The 10,812-nt window shown below is 34.8% G+C and overlaps 1 protein-coding gene across 1 annotated transcript; it reads right to left on the reverse strand.

Annotated features, from left to right (window-relative positions):
* Nucleotides 1-5,858: 5,858 nt before the first annotated feature.
* Nucleotides 5,859-8,915, reverse strand: LOC112516187 (replication protein A 70 kDa DNA-binding subunit A-like). Its single transcript, XM_025123209.1, has 13 exons — nucleotides 8,763-8,915; nucleotides 8,375-8,642; nucleotides 8,167-8,266; nucleotides 7,967-8,094; nucleotides 7,810-7,894; nucleotides 7,621-7,718; nucleotides 7,330-7,537; nucleotides 7,132-7,252; nucleotides 6,861-7,052; nucleotides 6,724-6,786; nucleotides 6,433-6,630; nucleotides 6,021-6,181; nucleotides 5,859-5,952 (listed from the first exon to the last, which is right to left on the reverse strand). Exons 1-13 carry the CDS (start codon nucleotides 8,913-8,915, stop codon nucleotides 5,859-5,861), a joined length of 1,869 nt encoding a protein of 622 aa, XP_024978977.1.
* Nucleotides 8,916-10,812: the final 1,897 nt, after the last annotated feature.

The raw sequence follows: 10,812 nt of genomic DNA on the forward strand, positions 1-10,812 counted from the left end.
TTCTTGGACCGTATTACTCAGTTCAGGGTATTGAAAACTTACTTGATTAATTAGATAGACATTGAGTATGCAGCGGACAGTATGTAAATCAAGCAGGTAKCAATCAATAAGAACACAATGAAGAACTCCTGAAGAACACAGGGAGAAAATGCTTCAAAGGATTTTCAATAGAAAATGTCGACAATTACAAAATGGAAGCACCACTCGAATTACAAAGGCCTAAAGCTGCTTTTATACAAGCAAATAACTGCTATGACAGACCTAGACGTACTATTTAATCTAAGCCGTTCAAATAAAGCAGATTACAGACAAGATCACATGTTCAGCATGAGCAGCTACTAAACCTAAGAAAAACGAGTTAAAAGAGATCCGCACAGAAGACTAGCTGCAGACCCTCTGTGAGACACGACAGAGGTTCTGTCGTCTTTGTCTTGAAACAGGGCCTATTCAGAGGACAAGTTCCAGAGTCTCTGAGAATAGAGACAAAAGCTCTGTCACCTGAACCTTGTACGTTGGGCTTCTTGTTGAATGTCCTCTGCGGTCTTCTTTGACAGATTATCTTCTGTCAAAACTTGCTGTGTTACTTTTTCGATACTTTTACACAGTTAAAACTGTTGAAAACAGTTAAAAACTGTTAAAAACAGTTAAAGACAGTTAAAACTGATGGAAAACAGTTTACGCGACGGAAAATAGTTCAACAATTCTCAACTAGTTAAAACAAAGACAAAAACAGACAAACTATGATCCAAAATTAAAATCTAAACAAAACAAAAAAGAAACTCAAGAAATCTCTACACCAACAGAGTCAATATCACTACATATTCTGGACAGAATACAACAGTTCAAACAGCACAACCTCAAGAGCAAGTTCAAACAACAGACAAATATTAACACAGAAAATTGAGTGATTTAGCACAGTCAGTCTTCACAGTCTTCATAAAAGTGAATCAATGATCTGAGGCCACTGTTTTTATGTATATCAGCAACTTAAAATAATGAATCTGGTTCTAGCTTCAATATCCCTTTGCTTTTCACTCTGTATGCTGTCAATCTTGTACCTACAGCAACACATGAAATCAAAAACAGAATACAAATGACATTATCTTTGCATCTGTCATCTGCTATAAAAAGACCAAAATTGGACCTGATACTTCTTTCTTAAAAAAATTTATCACACCAGGACACTACTCAAGAGTCTCAACATAGATCAAGAAACACACAGTACTATTCCAACAACTGATGCAGAAGCCATTCCAGATGCATCAAACATAAAATAAATGAATAGTGAAGTACAAAAACAAAATAACCAGATACTACTGCTAGTTTGAGAGAAAATTCTTTATCAAATGCTGGTGATTCCTGGTGTAAACCAGTCAGCTGTTGTAATAAAATAGCTAAATCAGCTGCTGTTCTGTATGATGAACCTCAAAACAAAATTCAATCCTGTATCAGTCTCCACTCAAAGCTTTCTGACTTGGAATCAAAGAAAGATCAGTGAAGTGGCCATTGTTGAATTTTGGTATTCAATCCGGATGATGTGGAGCAATTTAGTCGATTTACCATAAACCAGATAAGCCAAAATAGAGATGACTGTCAAAACACAATATGCCAAAATCAAACCAGTCAGCGAACCAAATTTCTTTGTCAATCCAGGCGAAAAAGATGAGAGACGTATACACAGTGCAGCTCAGATGATTAAGCTTGAACCTGTACTAAATCGCCTGGTTACAAGATTGCATCAGGTAAACAGCTTGTAAAAACAATGTACCTGTGCAGCTTATAAAAACAGTAACCCTTTCTAAAGTTGCAACGTCAAAACAATGTACCTGTGCAGCTTGTAAAACAGTAACAATACAGGAACTGCCCATAAATCATCTTGATCTTGAAGACCTATCGTTCTGGCTATGGATATGGTTCTAATGCTTATGATTCCCAAGATAACAGGCGTGGTTGAGCTGCTGTTGCTGTTATCTTCTCATAGTTCTTCTCAGCAAAAGATTAATCAAATATTGCCTTGAGCAATTTAAACTGCTGTCCGATTTAAAGAACTCCGATCAAAGTCCGGTCAAGAGTTGTACGAATCCGGTCACTAGTCAGCTCAAGGGTTGATCGAATTCGGACAAATCCACTCACGAGGTGTACGATTAAGTCAGCGATTTAGATATCCACTTACCATCCTCATAAAGCTAAATCGGTCACGTATCCGGTCAAGAGTTATGCGAAGAACTTCTTAAATCGCTCAATCAGTGAGCGGAGTTGAATCACTTAAGCTTGAAACAGGTGAGCAATTTACCAAGATCTTGAGCGATTTAAGATCTAAACCGATTGGCCTTTGTCCGATTTAGAAGGAAGCAAGGAAGATGATGTCCGATGTAGATAAATCGGATGAATATGAGCGATTAGATGAAGATGAGAAATAAGCCAAGTCCAAAACCGGTTGGGTCAAAACTGTTGGGCCTCTTGAGCGATTAAAAAAAATCCAAAAGCACAAAACAAAAAAATTTAACCAAAAAAATGGATCAAACAGTGAGTTTTTAAAAAAATCAAGAATACAAAAAAAAATTTAAAACCACAATTTCTAGTAAATCTTGAAAACTAATGATCAAAATATAAAACTTTGTATATAACAAAGATTCACAACTCGATTACGAACAGTTTGATCATGGTTTTAACACAAAAACACAAGATTTTCAAAGAAATCAGATCAAACTTAAGGAAAAAAAATAAGAACACGAAGAAATTTTTTTTTTATAAAATAATCTTCGAAAATTCCTTCAAAATCTGATTTCTTTCAACTGATTTTGTGCAATCTTGCTCTGATACCAATTGTGAGTCCCCTAACAATGATCCATCTTCATTTAAACTCTTCAACAATGGCAGATCTGATAAGAACTTGAAGAATATCCTAGAGAGAGTTGAGAGAGAAAGTCAACACTAGAATTCTAGTCAAACCTCTCTTTATGTAATATGAATTTACAATGAAGCTCCACTCTTACAATTACAAGACTTTACCTTTTATATAGGGTCAAACATTAAAGTCCTAGTCAAAGTCAAACTTTACAGAAAAGTCAAACACGATGACTTTTATACAATTATAGACAATATTAAACTTTCAAGACAAATACAATTTAATATTGATTTTTCAGTCCCAACACTTTTTAGTATGCTTTTCAGTAGCTTTGATTTCAGAGGATTTAATAAATTGAAGGGAAGGGCTATATAATTTGTTTATATGACTTTAAATTTATTCATTTCATTTTGTAACATATTTTACATATGACTTTGTCTTTATGCATAAAAATGTATAAGATTTATATACATGTTCAAAACCTTGAAGCATTCAATTCTTCATAAGCTTTGGTGAATCTTGTTTTCACTTGCAATTAGTGATTGTATTATATAAATGTCGAAATAACATACTTCATTTAGGTGGAAAACCTAAATGTAATATAAGTTATATATTTAAATTAAGTTATAACATTATCACTTAAAACAACTTATATGTTTACCATGTTATGCAAAGGATGCAGTATAATGTTCAAGTATGACATTCAGACTTTTAACTATTAACTTATAACATTATCACCTGAAACAAACATTTGAGAACTGATTTCAAGGAACTCTGCACATTGACACTCGAGAATTACTATTTACAATATAAATCGAAAATCTGAAGTATTTTTAGTACTATTTTGGAGCCATATTACATAGTTTAAACATTAATGGACATTGTACGTGTGTCAAACCACGTATGAAAGTTATTGTATAAGTCTGTAACCAAACAAGTCAGAGTCAGCTTCCAACTCTTACATTTAATTATGAAATAAATATGTGTTTAGAAGTTTTTGTGATCACCGAAATACATTACGGCATAGCACGTGCATAACCTATTTGAAGGTCTGTTTGAAGAATGGAGTCACGCTTGAAAGACAAAAGTGTTAAAAAACTTTCGTCACTTTAAGCCCAAAAGGGTACAGACTTATAATGTTGAAGTACAGTTGAGATTCAGAAGCAGAGACTGAAAGTAGGACATGTAAAGACAGAGCTATTTTTTAAAACTTAGGTGCAGAGCCTCTGTGTAGCTCTGTATGAAGCACGGAGGTAGTGTTACATTGACGTAGCACTTGCAGAACCTTTGTCATGGTATGTATCAAGAAGGGGAATTTCAACATAGAACATGAACAGACGGAGCTATTTCTTAACACTTAAGTGCAGAGCCTCTGTATAGTACTGTATGAAGCACGAAGGCAGTGTTAGAGTGACGGCATAGTATGTGCTCAACTTCTGTGAAGGTCTTCATGAATTAGGGAAACATGAACGTAGCACCTGAAGTGACAGACCTCTTCCTCAGCATTTAAATATAGAGTTTCTATATGACTCTGTATGAAGTACGGTGACATATTGACGGGGTAGTACGTGTAGGCCCTCTCTCAAGGTCTATATGAAGAACGAAATCAGGGTTGACAGCCTCTAAGGTGAASAAACTTCCTAGAGTGTAGACCGGGTATGGTGTAGAGTTGCAAGGGTGACGTACACTTCTAAAGTATGACATGACTGTTGAAGGTAGTGCATGAAGACAAAGAGCTCTTTCTCAACACTTAAGTGCAGAGCCTATGTGTAGCTCTATATGAAGCACGAAAGCAGGGTTAGAGTGATCGCGTATCACGTGTAGGGCCTTTGTGAAGGTCTGTATGAAGAAGGGAAGCCTCAACATAGAACATGAATAGACAAAGCTCTTTTTCATCACTTAAGTACAGAGCCTCTAAGTAGCTCTGTATGAACCATGGAGCCTTGCTCAGTCTGACCACGTACCAGTTGCAGAGCCTCTGTGAAGGTCTGTATGAAGAACCGAGTGAGGCTTGGGTGACACAAGGGGCAATAAAAATTTGTTTAGATTCGAACCGTCCAAAGTTGCACTTCGGATGTCCTCACTCAGAGTAAGCAGCGGGTCCTGAACGTAGTGAATGAAGGGAGTGAGCTCTTTCCCAATACTTACATGTAGAGCCTGTGTGTAGCTGTGTCTAAATCAGGGAAGCAGGGTTAGATTGACGACCTACTACAAGCAGAACCTCTATTAAAGTCTGTATAAAGAAAGAAGTCAAGATTGACAGACACAACGGTGAATAAATTTTCTGAATGAAGACTTAGATGGTCCATAGTTACAAGTTTGAAGTCCATTTTAGAGTAATAGATCGAGACTCAACGTAGTGCATGAAGAGACAGAGCTGTTTCTGAACACTTCAATGCAAAGCCTCTGTAAAGCTCTGTATGCAGTACGAAGCCATGGTTAGATTGACAACGTAGCACGTACAAAACCTCTGTTGTTGTCTGTATGAAAAATGGCAAGCAAAAGCGTAGTATATGAAGAGATAGATGTATTTCTTAACACTTATGTGCAGAAAGTCTGTGTTACCAATGCAAATAAGTTTAACATTAAATCCAAAACAAAAAATAATGAAAGCCTATTTGAAGTTACATTCACCAATTAACAGATCATTGTAGAAAATAAAATTCAATCACCAAAACAATAACGAATACGAGAGACAATGTACTTGTACACCATAATCATGAATATTGCTTTTGAAGTGGAGGAATTGTTTACATTCTTGTACCCACTCCTTTTTGTTAAATTAGGAACAAGGAAGAAAAACATAAGAAGTTCTCGATACTGCAACAGAAGTTAAAAAGAAAGAAAACTCATATTTTAATTAAAAACATAATTCTAATTGAAGGCAGAGGTTAAAAATGATCTTTGTTTTACATTAACTATTCAGAAAATACAATATGAGTGAAATAAAAGTACATTGATTGAAAGGTAAAAAAATGCTAAGACAAGAAGCTCTAGATGTTTTCAAGCCTCAAGAACCTCCTAAGAAGTTCTCAAACTCTAACAGATTACGGATTGACCTTAGAACAATTTTGCCTTCTTCTTTTGCTCCAAGAGTGGTATATCTGCTTCATGTAAGATGGTCTCTACGATAATTGACATAGAAAATGGCCTTTGTACATGATACACTTACCTCTTAAGTAAGAGGTATGTCTGTCCTCGTGCTATGCAGAACTTCTGCTCCTGATTCCCTGCTTCATACAGAACTGCGCAGACGATCTGCCTGTACCARGCATTGGACCTGAAGTTGCTTCCATGTTCATTACAGATCTGCTTTTCAACTGGCAAGAACCTCTTCATCCGAAAACGGTTAAATACTTACAAGCAAATATAATTTTCATGAACATGAAAATCAAACATTACAGAAGTTTGTACTCCAAATGAGTTTAGTATCAAATCCAACACAAATGATTATGAAAACATGTATCATAACATATGTACCAATGTAGAAATAATTGTCCAAGAAAAAATTCAACCACCAACACAATACCAAACGGGAGTATCACTGAAATTGTTCATCAAAAAGAAGAATATTACTTCTCAACCTTAGGGATCTTTAATGTTTTTGTAGCCGATCCTTTTCCTTCCTCATCGGCATCATACAAACTTTCAAAAAGCTGCTTCCTTTCAACTCTTTTGCTAAGCCTTCTCTCACACAACTTTTCTTCTGAATCCGGACTATCTGCAGTGCTTTTATGCGCATCGGATGGTGTTGCATTCTCACCAGTATATGAAACAACATCCTTGAAATAAAACAATCATTAGTTGTAGCATTTGAAACACTAATTGCTTGTAATTGTCTTTACAAATTACATTGAACATGGCACTTATAGTACCTTTAACTTCTCTTGGGAACTGAAATCTGTTGAATGCAGATTTTCTGATTCTAATTCAGCAGGCTGCAGAGTAAATGCTAAAATAATGTTAGAATAAGAAAGATTTTAGACTAAATTGGATAATATTTTTTGCAAACTGAAATCAGCACATATTGAGAAGGACATTTCAGCTCCAACTCACTCAAAATGTCATCATCATCTGTTAGCTTTGAAATGTCATAAATGAAACAACTGTTCTTAATATTGTAGTCAGTTATATCAATTTTTATTGCAAACCTCCGATCAAGCAAAACATCCAACTCATTTGGAAACATGTCTACATCACCACTCTAACAAAGAAAACAAATTAACAGGTATTTGGAATACTAAAAAGTAACCGTTCAAAAAGGATAAGAGCTTACACCCTACCTTTCTATCTTTCTCATACAATTCTGTTGCCGTGTTTTTCAAAACCTTATTAGCTTCTCGATCAAACAATGTTAATGATACAATTCCTGTATCACCTTGAACTCTTAAAGATATTCTGAACCTATATGATTATTAAGTGAGTATTAATGTGAGTGTGCAATAGTTAATGAGAAGCACAGTTATGTAATTGTTACTTACTTTGGCAACACTTCCGTCTGTTTACCTCTGCACCTATCAGTCGTACAATCAAAACTCTCCCTCTCTTCTTTCATACCAGAGTCATCATCCTTGTCACTAATAATGTACGTGGGTCGAACCTTGCGGTTACACCTCGTGCAACCCATGTAAAACCAAGGAACATCTTTTCTAAATGCTTTCACCATTCCTAATACAATTAGTGATTTGCCTGTATAAAGTACACTAAAGTCCATTTACTCAATGTAAAGACACAATTTAAAACAATCATTACCTCAACAATATTTGCTCTACTGGTTCTGTCAAGAAAATCTTCACGATATGAACAGGACATTCCAGAGAGCATTGAAAGTTGTTGTGACGATTTAACTTTGCCACTTTCCTGGTTCAAACTATTGAATCAGAGTATTAGTACACAAACAATGGATATGAGCGAAATATAAGATATATAACAGAAATAAATAATAAATTAAGATTGCTCACCTTTTCTTAAAATCTTTAATTTCATCAATGTCCGAATTGATGAATAGCCTCGTACCATTGAACGAATTAGAAATAAATGGCCTTTCTGAAACAATCAAGTGAAACAAGTTAACACAACATTCCTTGAAGAACTATACATGTAATGAATAAGGCTAACCTCTGTAAATTTTCACCATTGCAAATTGAATAATAAGAACAACAATCCCCTTGTCCTTGTTTATAGAAACATAATTATTCAATTGCTCAGCGAAAGCCTCCCACAATGTAACTTGTATTTTAACTCCCCTACATAATTTGTAAGAAAAGAATTATATAGCTTCTGAAGATCATTGTAGTAAATTAAAGTGAAATACTTACCCCAAATCCTTCAACTCAAGTTGCATTCTTCTTTTGCCTTTTCCATTGCTATCTAGAAGAGTCACCATAGTCTCACAAGCAATTACCTCCCCAATTACATCTATGTAATGATAAAAAAGTTAACATGACAAGATGTAACTTCAATCAGTGTAAAGTATATAATTTATTTAAACAATACAATCAATGTAAAAGGATTTAATTTACTCACCAACTGCAGTATGTTCTGGGATACTTTTGGATTTAATGTTTTCAAATTTGACAAATGAAAATCCAAAAATGGAACCCTTAAAATCCCGACAATTCGAAACAGAAGTCTTGTAATACAAATTTAACTTGTTTGTATTGTCGACTAACTGGTACTTCGTTGCATATCCAGCAATTGTCGGATTCTTGATAAAAACTGCAGCCCTTTCTTGAAGTAAGTTTCTGAACTTAGGAACCCATTTTTGCAGGACATTTGCCTGTATTTTGGTGCCCTAAGAACATAAAAATGAAAAATTAATGAGCATTGATGATGTGAAGATCTTAGGCAGTTTAGAAAATCATTCAATATCATGATTTCAATACTAAAGTTCCAAAAAGATATAAGAATTTACCTCTTCATCCATTAGTATCATTTCAATGGAGTATATTTCATCCGGATTTTTAAAAACCGGTTGCTTCCACAACCTCACAATTCGAACCTTGACAGTGAAATCATCCTTTTGTATGTCAAGATTGTTAATGAATGTAATATTGTTTCCAGCCATTAATCTGTAGAAGAGAAACCATGTATTAATTTATTTAAATATTGAAGTAAGTTAACCAAAAAAAGCAATCATACCTTACAGAAGAAAAGCAATTCSTTTTGATTGTTCTTCTTTGATTTTGAGAAAAGTTGCCATTTTGAGTAGTGAGAAGTTCGGAAATTGAATCTTAATTTAAGCGCACAGCCAACGATTCAAATTTCAAAATTTTATGGTGATCATAACTGACGTTAACTCAAATTTTGAATTTATGAGTTTATGAAAATTCTGAAGTTGTGTACTCTGTCCACGTTCCAGTATGAACGTGTTGTACCAGATTTACGGCTTCAGTTATGTAATCTATCCACTTTGAAGTATGAACGTGGTGTACGAGACTTATGGGTCGGTTAGAAATTCTGACGTGCGCAAGTAATAACTATGTATATAATAGGTCACAAACATTTTAATATGGGCTTTAACAATTTTACTCACTTTCATAACGACTAATTTTCAAATATTGACATTCACATGATGAAGGGTAGTTGATAAGAATCATACAAACATTGAAGTGTAGTCCGAAGAAAAACTTTTAGCTAAACACAATCTTTTTAATAAATATTGAAAATCTTGACCAAGTCTTTGTACGTGCAAATCTGTAGGCTGAGGAAGTCTTCTCATGTCGTCTATTGTCAAAACATATTTATGAATATGAAGTGGGTTCCATAGTTAAAATGTTGGGTATAAGTGCGGGAGCAAGAAATTCACTCTGTACAATGCAGAGTTGATCATTTTGACATGGAGTTTAACACCTTCATGTCTTTTGTAAGGGTTAATTTACAAATATTGACTATCACATAACAAAAGATATTGTATAAGGTGTATACAGATGTGGAACTGTCGGTTGGGAAAAATTTGTTATCCTACCAGGTCTTTGTAGTTCAGATGCAGTAAGTCTGAATATGCAATGGTCAGAGTTCAACGTTTGAGCACATCTAGTCTTAATATTCTGAAATGAAATCCAAAACAAATAACAATGAAACCGTATATCATAATATATTGAACAATTAATAGATCATTGTACGAACAAAAACCCAATGACAAAAACTATATGAATAACGAACAACAATATAGTTGTACACCAGAACCACGAATATTACTTCTAAAGTTGAGGAATTTGTAATGCTTTTGTCATTAACCCGTGTAATACACGTATCCAAACCTAGAACATTAACTCTGAATTACGAATTCTTGTGCTTCAGAGTTAATGTGTAGAGTTTTCTTTCAGAGTTAATGTTCAAAAATTTTCTCATTTAATAAGAGCCAAGGACAATCATTATCAAAAGTTGGTTTATTTCTAAGACAACGGAAAATTTATACAAACTTGTAGCATCGGCTAATTTAAGCAATTAACTCTTGAAAAGAACTTCACACTTGTAGCCAGATTGGTCGTCTTGATTTAGAAGTCTTGCAATGCTAGATATTGTCCATCGTGAACTCTGGAGGATTTCTTAGCCCTTGTGTTTGTGAAACCTGATTCCGTCCTTCATACAGAGCTTAACACAGGTTATACACGTGCTATACGGTCAATCTAAACCAGACTCCGTGTTTCATGCAGAGCTGCACAGAGGTTCTTGTCACACCCCGCTAAAGCGAAAACACGGGATGATAACAGACAAGCGAGTCTTGGCAACTGTTACAGAAAATCCCTTTGTCAACGATTCAAAATACATAATTCATCGACTTAATAAAGTTTCAAGGTTACAAAAGTATTTTCAATTACAACAAAAACTATCTTAATCGATCTTGATCCAAGTAATGCTCCCAGGAGTCCACACAACTTACTTAGCACCTGAAAAGCATGGCATAAAACAGGGTCAACTACAAAGAGTTGGTGAATTCACGAGTTTTCACATGCATAAAA

This window comes from Cynara cardunculus, assembly GCF_001531365.2.
Source record: "Cynara cardunculus var. scolymus isolate 2C chromosome LG 8, CcrdV1, whole genome shotgun sequence".
Lineage (NCBI taxonomy): Eukaryota > Viridiplantae > Streptophyta > Magnoliopsida > Asterales > Asteraceae > Cynara > Cynara cardunculus.